The sequence below is a fragment of the Brienomyrus brachyistius genome, chromosome 9, assembly GCF_023856365.1.
Source record: "Brienomyrus brachyistius isolate T26 chromosome 9, BBRACH_0.4, whole genome shotgun sequence".
In the NCBI taxonomy this organism is placed as follows: Eukaryota; Metazoa; Chordata; class Actinopteri; order Osteoglossiformes; family Mormyridae; genus Brienomyrus; species Brienomyrus brachyistius.
This window is the reverse complement of record NC_064541.1, coordinates 22,464,561-22,481,877: the sequence shown is the minus strand read 5'-3', so window position 1 is coordinate 22,481,877 and position 17,317 is coordinate 22,464,561. Positions and strand designations below refer to the sequence as shown.

At 42.4% G+C, this 17,317-nt stretch overlaps 3 protein-coding genes across 6 annotated transcripts in view; 2 read left to right on the top strand and 1 right to left on the bottom strand.

Annotated features, from left to right (window-relative positions):
• The window catches only part of fam131bb (family with sequence similarity 131 member Bb), a 33,017-nt gene extending 32,774 nt beyond the window's left edge, over nucleotides 1-243 (bottom strand). The window contains exon 1 of one of the 2 annotated variants that reach the window (XM_049026585.1): nucleotides 8-243. In XM_049026585.1, the coding sequence (XP_048882542.1) occupies nucleotides 8-60 (53 nt within the window). In that variant the 5' untranslated portion in view covers nucleotides 61-243. The remainder of the gene's footprint in view (nucleotides 1-7) is intronic. The other variant, XM_049026583.1, reaches the window with a different exon arrangement.
• Nucleotides 244-395: 152 nt separating this feature from the next.
• Nucleotides 396-9,327, top strand: kel (Kell metallo-endopeptidase (Kell blood group)). Of its 3 annotated transcripts, none has more exons than XM_049026566.1 (18): nucleotides 396-567; nucleotides 1,100-1,253; nucleotides 1,350-1,655; nucleotides 1,819-1,946; nucleotides 2,125-2,283; nucleotides 2,507-2,587; nucleotides 2,696-2,884; nucleotides 3,149-3,309; nucleotides 3,476-3,593; nucleotides 3,710-3,805; nucleotides 3,928-4,020; nucleotides 4,608-4,685; nucleotides 6,339-6,442; nucleotides 6,591-6,680; nucleotides 6,892-6,959; nucleotides 8,117-8,277; nucleotides 8,408-8,494; nucleotides 8,905-9,327. In XM_049026566.1, the coding sequence occupies exons 1-18, from the start codon at nucleotides 541-543 to the stop codon at nucleotides 9,049-9,051; spliced, it is 2,247 nt and encodes a 748-aa protein (XP_048882523.1). In that variant the 5' UTR covers nucleotides 396-540; the 3' UTR covers nucleotides 9,052-9,327. The 3 variants fall into 3 exon arrangements, with proteins under 3 accessions (XP_048882523.1, XP_048882522.1, XP_048882524.1); XM_049026565.1 differs by having other exon boundaries at nucleotides 1,085-1,253; XM_049026567.1 differs by having other exon boundaries at nucleotides 426-631; nucleotides 1,085-1,253.
• A 3,019-nt stretch (nucleotides 9,328-12,346) lies between these two features.
• On the top strand, nucleotides 12,347-16,790 carry emg1 (EMG1 N1-specific pseudouridine methyltransferase). The gene is made up of 5 exons (XM_049024915.1): nucleotides 12,347-12,647; nucleotides 12,845-12,946; nucleotides 13,042-13,183; nucleotides 13,287-13,498; nucleotides 16,465-16,790. The coding sequence occupies exons 1-5, from the start codon at nucleotides 12,498-12,500 to the stop codon at nucleotides 16,576-16,578; spliced, it is 720 nt and encodes a 239-aa protein (XP_048880872.1). The 5' UTR covers nucleotides 12,347-12,497; the 3' UTR covers nucleotides 16,579-16,790.
• Nucleotides 16,791-17,317: the final 527 nt, after the last annotated feature.

Here is a 17,317-nt window from a genome sequence, read left to right as displayed (position 1 = left end):
TACGTACCTTAGAAAATGGGGGACGGAGGTCACATCCTGCCCTTTCAGTATGTGAGACATGCTCCTTCCTCTTGGATGGTTTCAAAATGACTTCATACTCACGTCTCCGCTTATGTCAGTTGGGTCCGGCCCTTTCTTCCACAGATAACGTGAAGCAGAGCGGCAATGGTGTTAAAACAGGCCTGAAGCCTCCCATTACAGCATTCCTCATGGCCCTGTTCCTGGCTCTAGCATGACCTTGTTATGACTAGCGGAAGACTCTGATGGTACTGGGATACCTACCATTCTAACATTGCTATGCCTACCCTTGCACCACCATCATGAAGGGGCAGAGACGGGGGATGCGTGGCTGTCTGGGGGTACTCTGCCTTATCAGGGAGGGGCAGAGGTGTGAGTGATCAGGGGAGATAAGAGGCAGGATGACGACTGATGAGTTTCAAGGGAAAGCGAGACCAACGAGAGACAGACCCACTGTGTCAAGTAACACAGGCACAGAGACGTGTTTACAGTTTCCTGCTGCTCGCTGACTGAAAACTTGCAATGATTGATGAGTCACCGTTAGCAATGGTAAGACCATCTGCAGGCTATGTTCTGGAAACAATGAAAGCATTGAATAAATACTAGTATGAAGGTCAGTATTCTTTTACACAAAGTCATCTACTGTAATTCTTAACTGGTAGCTTAGCTTTTAGTTTTAGTATCTAGTCGCCATTGGGTCTGATTCAAAGCTTCCAAAAAGCAAAGACATTCTGCTACTTTCCACTTTGTACTTAATCCTCTCTTGTTTTCCTTGGAAAAAGCTTTGCTTGCTTGTTTACGTTTGGACATTCTGGCAGCAGTGCGGAAGTTTCCAGCAGTGCAGGTTAAGTAACCTTATCACAACGGCGGGGGTCCTCCTGAACTCTATCTGGCACGAGTCCATGTTTTTCAGTATCCTGATCCCTGTCCAATACTTCTGTTTTTAAAGACCAGAATTGCACAAATCAAGCAAATTAAATTGAAAAAGGTGAAAATTCCTGACAGGTCTCTGGTTGTGAATGCTGTTATTTCCCACAGTACAAACCTGCAATTCTCATCCATTTAGCCCCAATCTGTCCAGAAATCCAGGATTTCAACTAAGCAGTGGCAGATTCTGCTGGTCCTTGGCTCTTCAGTCATTGTCCTGCTGCTGTTGGGGCTCTGTTTGCATTTCATCTCTTCTGGAGCTTTTGACCCTTGGGCTGTAGGGGTCAACAGAGCTTCACCACGGCCAGGTACCTTGGCTTAGCCTACTGACTTTCCACGATGTGTAAATCCCCTGTGGGTTTAAAATAGGTGTTTGAAGATGTTCTCATTCTGCTCCGTTGCAGCTCCTCCGTGCCTCTCGCAGGCCTGCCTGAAGGCCGCAGAGCGGCTTTCCGCCTCAGCAGACCCCTTCGCCCAACCCTGCGACCACTTCCTGTTCACCTGTTCGCCAAAGGAAGTCCTGTCATCCAGGTTGAGAGAAAAGCACAGAGGTGAAGCTGAGGGGCAGAGTGGGAGGATGCAGGGGGAGAGATGGAGGAACAGAGGCAGAAATGCAGGCAGAGCAAGAGAATCAGAGACATTTGCAGTGACGCCATCTGTCCAGTCAGCTCAAAGGACAGCAGTACTACAGCTGATAAGGGAGATTTTAGGTGAGTTTTTAAATATATCTTCTCAGGCAATGTTGCGGTGATTGTCTGTAATATACCTTATACTCTCAGATTGTCTTGCTTTCTTTGCAATAAAGGGTTTTGCATTTACCATTGAGACTGTACCTCTGTGACATCCTCTGACATTTCTGCTCCATCCTCACAGAATCCAGGGACAGTCCAGGGCCAGAGAACTCAGCTGAGCAGAAGGCCAGGAGGTTCTACAGTACATGCTTGGATACAGAGAGGATAGAAAAGGCTGGACCGGAACCATTTCTGAAACTCATAGAGAAGGTGATGACAAGGCAGTGTTAACTTTCGAGAATGCTAGAAGCAGGCTGTCAAACAGACTGGCAAAGGAAAGTTCCTGTCATGCTAGGGGCCTGTATCTGTAAATGGCTGAAAGATATGCGTCTGTGTTACCAAACTGCTAATTGTATATAAGAATCCATCTTTCTCTCCCTCGCTTTAGCTGGGAGGCTGGGCAGTATTTGGAAAACGGCATAGAAGCGACTTCAATGCAACTCTTTCTCTCCTGATGAAAGATTACTTCACTTTCCCATTTTTCAATGTTTATGTGGGGAGCGGCCCCAGTAAAAACAATACAGGGCATCAGCAGAAATACATACAGGTCAGTGCAATTACTTATGGAGTCAGTTTAGAGGAACAGTAACAGTGTTCCCAAGATGCTGGAGTCCATTAATTATGTCTTTATTGTTTGCTGCGCAGGTCATGGGATGGGATGAGTGCAAAAATAGTTAGGTTTAGATTTCCATGCCTGATGGAAATCCCAAATTCACATGGCATCAAGGGCACCCGTGTGATTCTTCTAAAACAGTGTCTCCTCTCCATAGATTGACCAGCCTGATATTCAAATCCCCGTCGAATGGATAAGCAAGAAACCAATTCCCATACCTCGAAAAAAAAAAGTTCAGGTTGGGATTTCTCCTCAAAATCCGGATCGGTCAACTGATATTACAGAATCTCATTAAACTTTTCGTGTCTTTTTACTCTTTTTTTGCATTTATTTTTGTCCTCCCCAGGATTTGCGTCACTTCCTGTTGTCTCGTGTCCAACTCCTCAGTCTTTTGGGGGTGCCTTCCAGCAGTACCAGCCAGCACACGGGCATGTTCGTCCAGCTGTCCTCTGAGTTGGCCCAGTTCACCTCACCCCTGCTGTACCGCCTGGAGCACCAGCTGTTATACCATCGACTGACTGTGAGGGAGCTGCAGGTCGGGAGCTCCGCCCTCCTTCCCCGCTGCATTCGATCTGTAGGGTCTTGCCCAGTGACTAGTCTGCTTCTTCTTCCTCTCTTGAAGCTTTTTAGTGTCACTGTGGTTTTATTGAAGTCCAGTTTGAATCGGCTTCATTTCACAATGTTTACCTCTTGATCTTACAGTGTTTTTCTGAGCTCATCCATACCAGAAGCTTCAGGGCTGCCTGCATGGTTTTTATGCTCGATTTTTCATCTCTTCATTGATACTCTGTCTCTACAGGCTCAAGCCCCTGCCATCGATTGGCTGGGCTGCCTGCGGGCTGCTTTTCACCCCCTGACTGTCCGTGAATCCGACGTTGTTTACCTCCACAATCTGCCATACATCACCCACATGTCTAAAATTATCCAAAAATGGAGGTTCACTAAGGAATTTAGTCACAGGTACTGTGGTGAAGTAGCATGTTTGCTTTATATTTACATGGTGTACCCAGTCAGAATGCTAATCGAAATGCTAAACAAAATGCTCAACTACATCAGTGTCTATGTACAGAATAACATAGGACTTTGGATGCAGTTGCATAACATTTTATTTACCTTTTCATTCCAGTGACACTCTTCACACTTTCATGATCCTCAGTCTCTTAAACACATTCGTACCGGCACTGGATTCCAGATTTATTGAAATCCAAAGGAATTTCTCTGCAGTGTTGGGAAAGACAGAGGAGGTGAGTGGAACGGCGCACTATGTTGTCCGTCACGTTCCTTTTAGAAGTAGGACCTGGGGAGCTGGACTGAGTGGGGTCTCTGTGCTTAGTTTGCTTTTCAATGTTCTTGTCTTGAGGTTGTGCCCCGATGGAGCCACTGTGTTCAGCAGACAGAGATTGGATTTAATACGGTGCTCCAAAACTTGATAAGAGAGAGGGTTGGAGTGGCTGAGGTGAGGCCATTTGTACGTTGTATCAAATTGAGCATGACAGAGCACAGCTCAGAAACAAACCTTTTTATTTAAAAAGCATCTGATCACCACACACAATATGCCGAAATTTGCTATTTACCCAGGCTGAAGACCTGATGCATTCTGTGTACTCTTCCCTGAAATCAGACCTAGCAGATCTTCCGTGGAGAAATCAGAATCCTTCCATTTTGCACAAGGTAAAGGCTGCTATATTGCCATCATTATTAATATTATTTACTGGCATCCCATCCAGTCTGTCTCCCGCCTTGTGCTCTGCGCTTCCTGGGCTCGGCTCCAGGCTCACTGTGACCTTGTACAGGATAAGCTGTTACGGAAAATACATGGATTAATATTCTTCACAGACACCTTCATCTTGATTGTATGGGAAGCAGCTGTAGTCAAGACATCAGACAAGCAGAATTACAACAATTTAATCCACTGTCTACTAAAATCTTAAAGGATTAAAGTGACAGTAAAAGAAAAAAATATTAAAGTGAAAAGGAAGGAAATGTTTGATTGGTGTATAACGGGCACATATTCCTAAAATGAATGATCATGAAGAGAGAAACTGAGGTTCAAGCAGATCTCCAGGTGGGAGGCGGAGCTTACTTTGTTTGTGATAAGAACTGCATTGGACATAAAGCCAGGCTTGGAGGGAGTATATAGAGAGAGACTATTGCGAATCCCATCAGATGGTGACATCTGCTGGGACAAGTGCCGGGTTCCTAATATTCACATGTAATTATTTGCTAGTGATTTGCCTTTTTCAAACCTCTTTTTATAGGTTATGTCCTTGAGTCCAAGACTTTCACGATACACAGAATTCACCACTAAAGAAAATCTCGATGAACAATATTCAAATGTAAGTACGTATTTTCTATAATGATAAATAATAATAATATTGTTTCATACTATTATAATAATTGTAATCATTGTAATAATGATTATTTACAAAGGGAGACTGTGCCCCTGCTCCGCCCCTCTAATCCTTACTCCTTCCACACCAATCAACCTGTACCATTTCTAGAAGTCCTGGAAGGATCTCATGGAAATATGAAAGTTAGTAAGTGTGTTTTTACCTGAGTGCTGTGAGTCCTAGTCATGACATGTAACTCCACATTCCACATTCCAGATTGGCAGAATCTTTCCCCTCCAAATAGGTGCTTACCTGTTCTACTTTGTTTATGCCATAATGTCCATGTCATAAAGTCTCATTTCTATATTTTTATATGTCTAAATAGTTATGTTTTATTTCTCATTTGCACTGGAAGCAACATTTTCCATGACATAACAGTAAGAACTGTATCTGACTTCCTAAGGGGCCACAGACAGATTTTTTTTGTGTGCACAGTGTACATGTAATTTATTTAACTGATTCTTTTATCCGAAAACCCTTACAGTAGAGGGAAGGGCTACAATGTATCTGTGCTCGCTGGGATTTGAATTCACAACCTTCCCATTATTAGCATAATGATCTATCTGTTGAGCTGTGGGAGTTCTGTTAATGTTATATTGAATCGTGCTTTAACATGCCCACAAAATACTAACTCGACAATGCAATCAGAAAATACAAGACAGATCACATCCCATACAGGTTCAAAACCAGACGCAGCATTTTATTTTTATTTTTAAGTAAGGGGATGGGTTCAAACTCCAATCGTCACATTTCCCAAAAGACTTAATTGTATGACTACAATTATATCGTGTTCCTTTTACATGATAAAAAATTGACCAATTAATGTTCTTATTTTCAGTATGCAGATGGAGATAGCTGCAGGCAGCAACAGTATTTACAATCAAAGTATTTTTAACTCTTGGCTCTTTTCCTTAGAGCAGAGTTCCGCAATTCCAGTCCTGGAAAGCCAGTTTTTTGGTTAAAGTTTTTATCAATATATATATTTACATATATAGTGCAGAGAAATACATACATGCATGCATACACACACATACACACTATCGAGAGCAAAGCTTGGGGTCTGAGTGCACAGTACTGCAATTCCTTTGAAGGGTACCTCAATCTACAGTATGATTTAGGCTGATATAGCATCAGCAATGCTTCAACGGAACAACAATGCACAACAATCCCAGGGAGCACACACAAATTGTAGCCTTTCCCTCTACTGTAAGTCTTTTTGGGTAAAAGCAACAGTTAAATTTAAATGAGTTGCATGTATGTCATGCACACGAAAAGTGTGGAATGTGCAATAAAGTGTATTTTCAGTCCTACATGTCGCAACAAGAAATCACAGCATTCAGGTAAAAACTCATTTATTAACTTTCACATTTCCTGTTGATCCATCCAGTACTTCTATAAATTGTACTGGTTGGTAAGTGTGGGAGGAGTACAGATTAGATGGGTGGAACCAGAGACGGGGCTGTCCAGGAAATACAATGCTGTCAGTCTGACAGCCCCCTTTCAAGTTGTAATAATTGTAATGGCTGTAATGAAAATTAATAATGATATTAATGCAGTACTCAAAATGCAAAATGAGGTTGGAGTCTTTTTCTCTGCTAGGTCCCCATAATAGAAGGTGACTACTTCTCCAACTATCTGCAGTTGCTCATTCTCCGACGGAAGAACCGAAACAAGGTTTTCTCACACATGTCAATTTCCAATACGTGAGTAAGCGACTTGTTCCCTAGTGTTTGCCTTCCTGTGAATGGGTCAGTTGCAGGGCTTGACAAAATACAACATTCATTCAAAGGGGTCCTGCAATGTTTACTGTTTCCTAGTTAGGGCCTAACATTTTGTTTCTCTGTCTTGTAGCTTCGCAGTTACTCCACATCTCACTGGCAATGAGATCCACTTCCCTTTGGGAATGTTCCTTCCACCACTCTTCCATGCTTCTTTCCCCAGGTATCAATATTTTCCCATTCAACACTATTAGTGATGTTACAAATATGGCTCCCTGCGTTGCTCAAAAGCACTCATTAAAAGACACTAAATCCATCACAGTAATTGTATTCGGCAGGGCTGTCAGCTATAGCATTTGAATTACTGGAATATTTTATTAATTCTTGTTAGAATAGTATGATGTTAAATCTGCTCTGTTAATTGTGCTTGACAGGGCTGTCAACTACGCAGTGCTCGGGACGCTGATGGCTAAGGATATTTTACATCTCCTCATGCCAGACAGTAAGGCAGATTGTTGCTGTGACTTTCCATGCATTTATTTTCCTACAGGATCTCTTTCCAGTCAAAAATATTTTAAGCTCTGTGTTGATGTTACGTTGCATTCCAATTAATTTCACTTGGCCTCTCCATCAGTCGTCAGTTTTGATGAGCTGTCAAAATTGGTGGCCAATACAAATACTTTGCCATTGTCAGTACCCATGCACTACCAAGCAGTACTGTGACATCAGTTATCTGCAGACCTGACCTACGGATAAAATTCAAATCCCCAGTTGAAGAGCATGTTTGTAAAATTCACTCAGTCCATAGAGATACATTTTCAGGCAATTTCTATAGACTTCAGAAATTTAAAGAAAATTCTTCGTTGCATTACATAAGATGTACATAATGAGTTTTGCTTCCCAGTACTATAACATATTGTGGTGGCTGCAAATAAAGATGAGGAGAGATGGATTGACACAAAGTTGCTCTTTATATCAGTCCTTGCCAGAAGCACACAATAAGCAATGACAACACAGAGGCAAACATGGCAGACAAATGCGGGGAGTGTACACACTACACGGGAAGGCTCACACATGGTAGACTAGAGCATGTCAGAATTTCACATACAACACAGGTATGGGTACACGCAATACTCGGGAGTAAAGCAGATCTTTACACTAAACACAGACAGCTACTTATTACGAGACACACACAGGAGCTATATAAACGGCCCATGAGCATGTAGATGGAGCCTTGTGATGGAGCTACAATATCACAAGGAAGCCTGACTTTAGGTCATTGATGGTCTCATCTCGCGTTTTGGAAATCTGCTGTTTAATTTAGGCCAGTCAAGGAGCCATTTCCTGCCCTTGTACTAGTTTTTCTGTATCATTTGGAGAGACATTATCTTAATGATGCATTGGAATTACCCCTCGGCTAAATGTTGAGGTCACTTCTCCTATAGCATAGAGGCTCTATATGTAGTGCAATGTAGTGCAGTGAAATTAATTACCACTCTTGCACTGAAACCGCGATTAATATTCTGCAGTCTCTTATTTGATCTGCTTTCCTTGTGAAGTACATTTAATTCCTCATATGCCAGCTTGCTTCACCAGTAACTGTAAACACTGAAGTGTTTCTGAGTGTGTCTCTGAGAAACCATCTCTTCTGTTGCTCAGTCCAGGCCCAGAGTCAGGCTCCAGAGACAGTGAGTCAGTGTGTCTGGGCACTGTATGGTAACCTGACTGGGGGCCCAGACAGGGCTCAGCGGGCCCCAGTCACGCCTGCCCAGCACTGGGAGACGTGGGCTCAGTACACAGCCCTCCAGATTGCGCTGCAGGTCAGGGCATCCGCTCAGCTGCCTTACTGTCAGTCACAGAGCACATATGGCATCACCCTTTTTCAGAATCCTTCAGTTTGTGCCTCAGTTTCCTCATTCATCGTCACTCTTCTTTTTAAATCTCTCCCAGGCCTATCAGGATTCACTCACGCAGCAGGAGGATACCTCTTTGTCAGGCCTCTATCACAATCGGCTCTTCTTTGCAGCCTTTTCACAGGTATGGTGACGACAAAATTATGAATATCCAAAGAAAAGAATCAAATGCAGTAAAACGTTCACTCTGCCTCTAAAAAAAATTGATTTGATTCTTAAGAAGACTATTGATAAGTGCTGCCCTAGAGCATATGCCCAGTCATACACAAGCACATTGTGTGGCTCTGTTCCCCTGACCAGATGGTCATGGGATCAACTCCCATGCATGGCAGACTGATGTCACCATTGCGCCCTTGAGCAAGGCCCATAACCCCAATTCTCCAGGTCCACTGGACACTGGCTGTTGCTACTGTATGCTCTATATGTGTCTCTGTGTCCTGTGGAAGGAAACTACTTAATGTCTCCATGGGATGCATAAAATATCTATTCTATTCTTTTCTTTTCTATTCTATTCTATTCTGTTCTAAATTACAGGTCAGCTGTGACTTTGAGCTGCATTATGATCACCTGCCATTTGCAGACTCTTTCCTGCTTGCCGCCATCTGTATGAAGTCTGATTTTTGCCCCCAGTCCATGATTTGCACCCAAAATATCCCTGAACATTTCAAACAAAGCTGTTGATTACTCATGATACTCATTTTATTTTGAATATATACAGATGTAGTTACATAAAGCTGTTCAGAATGTGTAAAAGTATCTGTCCACTGAAGACGTACTGCATTTATGTTTTAAGTGTATCTATATGTGCATAAACTGTACACCTCAACAGATGAAGCAGGGGCAAATTGATGATTATATATGTATATACACATATTTTTCTACAAAATTATGATGCAATAATTCTTTTTTTCTACTTGTTTTCATTTTTAAATTACAAAATAAAAGTTGATTGCTGAATAGCTTTACTTTTTCACATTCACAGCAATGTAATAAATATGTTTGTAATGTAATGCATATTTGTTATCATTTTATATTAATAAGTTGCCTATTTCTGTTAAGCCTCTTGTGGTTAATCACATATCCACTGGGTACCTGCATTTCCCATCCATCCGTCCATCCATCCATCCATCCATCCGTCCATCCATCCATCCATCCATCCATCCATCCCCCTTCCATTTCTCATAGCCATGTATTTGGGTACGTCTCACCCAGAAATGAAACAGGCCATCAGAGGGCACTCACACACTCAGTCATACACAGTGTAGAGGCACCAGTACCCATAACTGGACGTAATGATGATGATGATTGGTGCTGTTTTTGCACAAGTATGAGTCTGGGGCTTGGCCAAGGGTGTGCCGGGATGTGCAAACATATATTTATTGTTTTTGCATATGTAACGGTTTATGTGTATTAGCATCTGTGAAGAGTTTTCTTCTGAGTGTTCATGGGTTGTTACATGAATAGGGTGATGGTAAGGTTATTTGTATACCTGTAGTGTGTGAATCACATGTCAAATGTATCATCTAGAAAGTATAGATAAGAAAAAGAATTACTTGATTTTATACTGAAACATTAAGCTGTATTGTTAAGAGTTGCACCCACGATACAGTGGTGCTAGAAGTTTGTGAGTTTTGCTCTATTTCTGCATGTACACTACTCACAATAAGTTAGGGATATTGTAATGTACATGAGTGCTTCTCCAATTTGCTCTGAATATTAATGAAATGTGTAAAAGTTCCCTTTGATATTACTAATAACGTAGAGAAGAAACACCATTGTCATTAGCTTAATATTTATTACCCCAGAAATTTAGACAATAACAGAGACAGCCCCAAATAACAAAAATTGACAATGTCAGTAGCGGGTGTTTCCTCCATTTGCCGCAATGACAGTTTGACAGCAGCGTCTCATGCTCCTCACTAGCCTCATGATGTTGTCCTGAGGCAACGTGTTCCACTCTTCCACAAGTGCTACACGCAGTTCTGCCAGGTCACGTGGGGGTGGGGTACGATCATCCAGTCTCTGCTTCAATTGGTCCCAGACGTGCTCTATGGGGTTCAGGTCAAGGGACATTGATGGCCATACCATGAGGCACTCCAACTTCCTGAAGTCGAGCTGTGACAATTCTGCCACGATGTGGTGGAGCATTACCATCCATGAACAGAAAGTTGGGGGTGTGCTGGCGGAATTGGGGGATGATGGTGGGTTCAATGATGTCTCTGAGGTAAGAACTGAGCCATGGACAATAATGGACCAAAATCTGTTTTGCGCTGACTGGTGATGCCTGCCCAGACTGTTGCACCTCCTCCACCAAAGCAAACCCTGGGGACCATGTTGACCTCAGCGTATCGCTCTCCTCGCCGTCTCCAGCAACGCTGACGGCCATCATTTCTGTGCAAGGTGACCCAACACTCATCAGTGAACAGGACGGTAGACCACTGCTGCATTGTCCAGGTCACATGGTCTTGTGCCCACTGCAAACGTTCACGGCTGTGTCTTGGTGTCAGTCGAGTCACCTGCAATGGCCATCTGGCATTCAAGCCAAAGCGGTGGAGTCTGTTGCGAATGGTTTGTCTGGAAACCATAGTACGCATCTTGTAAACGGGCCTGCAGCTGTGTGGCAGTTACATAACGAAGTCTGAGTGCAGTGGTCCTTAGGTACTGGTCATCATTGCGGTCTGTGAGGGCTCCACTCCTGGGTCTGTCCTGAACTCTGCCAGTAGTTCTGTGTCTTGATGCAAGTCTGCTGATAACACTTTGAGAGACACCAAGTTCACGAGCAACATCTGACTGCCTGCCACCGACCTGAAGGCGCGCCATGGCCAGGTGGAGCCGGTCGTCCGGTAAGTGACGTCGTGTGTTCATGGCTGTTTGACCGATGAACTTGGAATGACTTGCTGACAATACCAGCTTTTTATCCCCACAGACTGTTGAAATTGATGCCACATTGAAAAAGGTTGTGTTGTGGCATTGGCCCCAATAAGGCACACCTGTACACAGTGAGACCATTACATGGAAAACACAAGATGAGGTGTGTCTATCACCCCAATACAATTGCCTCCCTATCCCAAAAATGTCTGAAGTGTAACAAACACCGTATGTATGACATCCACTGAGTCTCTCACAATATCCCTAACTTATTGTGAGTAGTGTATTTGACCTAAAACATGATCAGATTTTTATTTAAGTTGTAAATAAAGTTCTACAGTATAACTTCAGGATATCTGTCCCTGTCTTGAAGCTCAAAAACAAAATGGGTCAGGCAGTTAGACAATGACTCTAAACATACAAGATGTTCTGCCAAAATACAGTCAACCAGCAGGAACATCATGTTCTGGAATGAGTAAGTCCAAATCCTGGCCTTAACGATATGGAAGTGTTATGGAAGTACTTCAATCGAGTAGTTCATGTGAGCTAACCCAACAACATCCCTGAGTTGAAGCTGTTCTGTAAGTAGTACAGGGCTTGTAGTTTCCTACAAGCTGATGAGCAGGACTGATCAACAGTTACCAGAATTGTTTAGTTGAAGTTATTGCTGTGGGGTCACACCAGTTATCGACAGAAAAGGTTCACATACATTTCCCACACACACATATGAAGCGTTCAATCATTCTCCTCAATAAATAAATAAACAAGGATAAGGCTTTTTGTTTGATTTAATTGGGTTCTCTTTATCTAGTTTTAGGACTTACTTTAAAGGTCATATTTAGCAGAAATGGTGAAAATTCTAAAGGGTTCACAAACTTTCTAGTATCACTGCATGTATAAGAAATTATCTGAATTCAAGTTTATTTTAATTCTAGTTTCTTGAATTCAAATTACAATTTCGCATCCTGCTTTCAACCGTAATTCAACTTGAATGCCATATTCAATTCACTTCTGAATAGTGCACAACCCTGGTAGCGGTGCCTTGCAGGGTGGTTCCACGCACAAACATACAAACGATTGCGCAACTCCAGTTCACCGGAGAAACCCACACTGACATAGGAAGGTATAAGAGGGGTGCGGCAGCAAGCGTGTCTGCGCCACCGTGCAACCCCCAAGCCAATAAGGCCACATTTACGAAATCACTCTGCGACGCCAGCGCACAGCAGATTACCGCGACGGCTACTTCTCAGCAAAACAAGATGGCAGCATACACAGGAGCCAAGCGTGGTCTCGAACATTTGGATGAATATGAACCTAAGCCGGCTAAACAAATGCGAAACCTTCACGAAAAAATGTCGGAGAAAAGGCTTGTTGTTGTTCTTGAAGGAGCGACGTTAGAAACAGTGAAGGTACTACAGTTTTATTTTATAATCATACGTACATTCCGGATTCATACTTACAATCAAGCAAGGAATGAGAGTTAGTGGTTACACATATACGCTTCTAATGTTACTTGTGATACGTATTGCGTTGTAACGTTTGTCTTAAATTAAATAAAGAGTGAACAGGTTTAAGCCAATTGGATGTGCTGTTTTTATACTTCTAGGTTGGAAAATCCTTTGAACTTCTGAACTGCGATCAACACAAGAGCATGATTATTAAAAATGGGAGAGATCCTGGCACCGTCCGACCTGATATCACGCACCAGGTGCTCAGACACGTTTACTTCTGATAGTTGATTTTTTTATGGGTTGCGTGAACACAAACATTATAACTAACTGTCATCCCTTTTGTCCAACGCAGTGTTTGCTCATGTTAATGGACAGTCCTCTGAATCGCGCTGGATTGCTGCAGGTTTATGTTCATACGGAAAAAAACTCTTTAATAGAGATCAACCCTCAGACACGTATTCCTCGCACTTTTACACGTTTTTGTGGACTAATGGGTAAGTGAATTTCTGATACACAGTAAATTTTTACGTACATCATTTACATCATTGTAGACCTGTCATCCTTCCCTCTCTCTCGCTATGCTGTCCCTTCCATCAGTCCAGCTCCTACACAAGCTGAAAGTGAGGGCTGCTGACGGACCCCAGCGCTTACTCAGGCTCATCAGAAACCCGGTTTCGGACCACCTGCCGCCAGGCTGCCCCCGCATCGCTATGTCTTTCTCTGCAACTAGTGGTGCTGTGTGCCCCAGGACCTTGGTTCCCAGTGAGGGTCCTGCCACTGTGGTTATAGGAGCATTTGCACATGGATCGGTGAGTAGAGGTCACCAATGGGCAGGAGCTGAAACCTCTGTTGTACAGAATAATAGGAATGTGTATATGGTTAAAAATGACTGTACTTTCGGCTGTAAAACTGATCTTCATACTTCTGAATGAAAGTTAAACTTTTTGAAGTATGCTTTACTTTCCCATTTGACTAAGAAAACATTATGAACTTGAGAGGTGATAAACTGATCCCGACACAAGTATACGAGACAAATCACAGGTGACAACTGTAGGTTTTAAATTTTAAACAAGGTTTAGTAAGTCCCCTGTTTAGTGCTGCGGCCAAGTCATCTACACATAATTTGTGGGTGCACAAATACAACAGATTTTATGGGAGTACAAATCTTTGTAATAAGGCATAATGTGCCTCCATTCCAACTGGAGAATGTACTTCTGTACCTGTCAAATAGCACACAGTTTCATTCAGTTTACTGTTAAATATTAGGGGTTTTAGTCATTCAAGCCTATACAGCAATATCAAATACATGTACACCACTGAGCCTGTATCTTCCTTTCCAAATTGATCTTATTTGTCCACAGAAAATTTTAACCAATTCTACTGTGAAATGTGGGAGTTATGGCCATTAAAATCTTTATATTGTATATGGTAATAAAATATGCATATACACTGAGCCTGTATCTTTGTAATAACACAAAAATATGTCCCATTCTTAGTACGAATGTTCTTTTATATCTGATAAGTAGCCAAACAGGGGCAGCATGGTGGTGTAGTGGTTTGCACTGTTACCTCACACCTCTGGGACCCGAGTTCAAGTCTCCACCTGGGTCACATGTGTGTGGAGTTTGCATGTTCTCTCCATGTCGTTGTGGGGTTTTCTCTGGGTACTCCGGTTTCCCCCCACAGTCCAAAGACATGCCGAGGCTAATTGGAGTTGCTAAATTGCCCGTAGGTGTGCATGTGTGAGTGAATGGTGTGTGAGTGTGTCCTGCGATGGGCTGGCCCCCCATCCTGGGCTGTTCCTTGCCTCGTGCCCATAGCTTCCGGGATAGGCTCTGGACCCCCCGCGACCCAGTAGGATAAGCGGTTTGGAAAATGGATGGATGGAAGTAGCTAAACAAAGTTTCATCCAATTCTGTGGGTAGAAATTAGGAGTTATGGTCATTCAAACCTATATACTGTACATGGCAGTTATAATACATGTTTGTAGCACTGAGCCCGTATTTTAATAATGCAGAATGCACAGATGAGATAAAACATTATGGCAGCCCCCATGTGAAGCGAATAATGTTAACTATCTCGTAAAAGAAGTGCAAATAACGGTCTGGGATGTATTAGAATATTATGGAATTGCTCAGTATATTCCAGTGTTTGGATAGTTTTCCACAATCCAAGAGGCATTTATTTCTTTAAAAGAGTTTGCAGTTTAAAACAGTGTGCAACAAAGAGCAGTCAAACAAGCCCATTATACATCAGTGCATTAATTAGTGTTACCTTTATGTAATTGAGCATATCGGTGACACTAAATCCCTGCCTAATCAAAGAGAAATTAAAATGGTGTTAAGCCTGTGACTAAAGTGTATGACTGTATGACCAGATCCTGTCATGAATTTCCGGAAAAAAGCTCCTGGAAATGTCCTGGAAAATGATTCCTTAAAAATAGTGGGAACCCTGAGTACAGTACTGTACATAAAATATACCTTATTGTCGTTTCGCTGCTGCATCCCATTGGGATGTTCATCATAAACATTGAGTCTATATTCTATATCAATGAGTCTATGACATTTTTACGTGTGTCGGTTATTATCATGTACCGTATTTAGGTTTTGGCAGCCATAACCCCTAATTACAGAATCCAAATATTCCCACCATTGAATTGGATGAAACTTTGTGTTTGTGTGGCTCCTTGAGAACATTCTCAAGTTGGAATGGAAGACACATTATGTTTCATTAGAAAGATTTGAGCAAATTAATTTACAACCATAAAACCCTTAGTATTCACGCACCTGCAAACTATGTGTGGATGGCTTGACTGTATTTTTCTAGTGGAGTCCCTGGGACCTCAGCCAACAGTGATGTAAGCACAAGTCAAGTTTGTACTGAATAATTTATAGTGGTGCACTGATATGGCAATTCGGATCAATACTGATTACAGGTACATTTTGCGTAAGATCGCTGATACTGATAACTGGGTAACAATTCACTTGCTGAGTTGGCGGTGCAGGTGTTACACTTACCTAGCTTGGCGGTGCAGATTAACGGAATAAGGTTATGCAATATTTTATTCTGTGGAAAATAAATGATTCATCTGCTAGCAAGATTTAATAATGAATTGTGTGCCTGTACTTTGAGATGTCTTCTAAGTCAACTGACACCCATTCCGTATTTTACCAGATCGTCCTAAATTGTGAAATAAAATGCCATGTTCTGTTCTGAACCAATACGTAAAATGATTTGTCGTGTATTTCGGGGGTGGGGTGTTGGTGATGAGGCAAGCTGCAGAATTCTGGGCCAACTGAAGCTTGTGGCGAGATTGGGAGCTGAAGCCAATCAGGAGGGAGTTGTGGTCGTCAAGGTGACTGGAAATGCAGGCGTGGAGGAGGGATTCAGCAGCAGGATGGCAGGGTCTGATGCGGCTGATGTTACGCAGATGGATGAAACATGGCTGTTTAATGAGACAAGGAAAGAGGGATGAATTGATGAGCCATGGATGAGGAATGGGAACACTCCTTAATGGCTTCAAGTTTTCTTGCACTTAGCATGATGCTCAACTGAATCTGGCCTAGAGTGCTGCAGCACTTAGGGTCGGCTCTGCGTGTGACAATATCTGATTTTGTTTTTAGGTATATTTGCTACTTTCAGCAGAGTTATGTGCTGTGCTGTGCATAAAACCAAAAGCTACTATGTTGCACATATAGCTGATATCTGGCATTGTGGTAACATGATTGCTTTTTAATCTCCTGGGTAACTTTAGCCTCTCATGATTTTCTTCCAGGTGAACGTGGATTATACAGAAAAAACCGTCTCTATCAGTAACTACCCCCTGTCTGCAGCCTTGACGTGCGCCAAAGTCTGTTCAGCCTATGAGGAAGTTTGGGGTGTTTTATGACCTGGAAAGGTTTATGGTATCTTCTGTCCAAATCTGTCATTGGATTCAATAAAGTCTTTCATCCATGTAACTGGACCTAGGGTTCAGTGTATGTGTGGATATTATGTATAGAAAGGAAATATCATTGGAAACATCCGTTACAAGGAATCTGTTCCAGAATGTGTAATTTTACAGATTTTTCAATGTTATGACAAATAAACAGGCATTTTACACTTGTTTGATTTATTTTCACAAGTGCACTACACTTATGAACTGTTTGCATTTTCTGTAAATTTATATGAGCATAATGGAGCCGCCCAGCCTTTCAGACACTGCTTTTCAGCCTCGCCTGAGTAAATCATCTCCTGCTTGGCCCCACCGCTCCTGACTGTCTTCCCTCTCGGCTTTGCCTTCCCTGCATTCTTCACAGCAGATCTCTGCCGCACAATTTATCAAAACCGTCGGCAGACTTAGAGAAGCTATGAACCATATTGCTTAAACAGACAATATTGATGCTTTATTCCCAAGGGACCCACATGCACCAGCTCCTTTAGTCTGCACCAAATATTTCTTTCTGATGAGACTTTTTGTGGCAGATTCACTTGTTTATTTTTGTTGACATCATCAAAGCTGCATGTACACAGTTCTTGCTTCAGGTGGACCTGGACACCCCGTCATGGTTCCACTTGCAGGACGAGTCAATGCACTTTATTTTGAACAGTTTCACTTTTCCGGATTACTTGACAGAAGTTATACTGTT

Bases quoted from the DNA above. Each gene is read 5' to 3' on its own strand.
- kel (XM_049026565.1), top strand. From the start codon at position 541: ATGATTGATGAGTCACCGTTAGCAATG. The intron at 4,021-4,607 runs GTAAAGGCTGCT...CTCTTTTTATAG, and splicing joins ATCCTTCCATTTTGCACAAG to GTTATGTCCTTGAGTCCAAG. The intron at 8,495-8,904 runs GTATGGTGACGA...TCTAAATTACAG, and splicing joins TCTTTGCAGCCTTTTCACAG to GTCAGCTGTGACTTTGAGCT.
- emg1 (XM_049024915.1), top strand. From the start codon at position 12,498: ATGGCAGCATACACAGGAGCCAAGCGTGGTCTCGAACATTTGGATGAA. The intron at 12,947-13,041 runs GTGCTCAGACAC...TGTCCAACGCAG, and splicing joins GACCTGATATCACGCACCAG to TGTTTGCTCATGTTAATGGA. The intron at 13,184-13,286 runs GTAAGTGAATTT...CCCTTCCATCAG, and splicing joins ACGTTTTTGTGGACTAATGG to TCCAGCTCCTACACAAGCTG.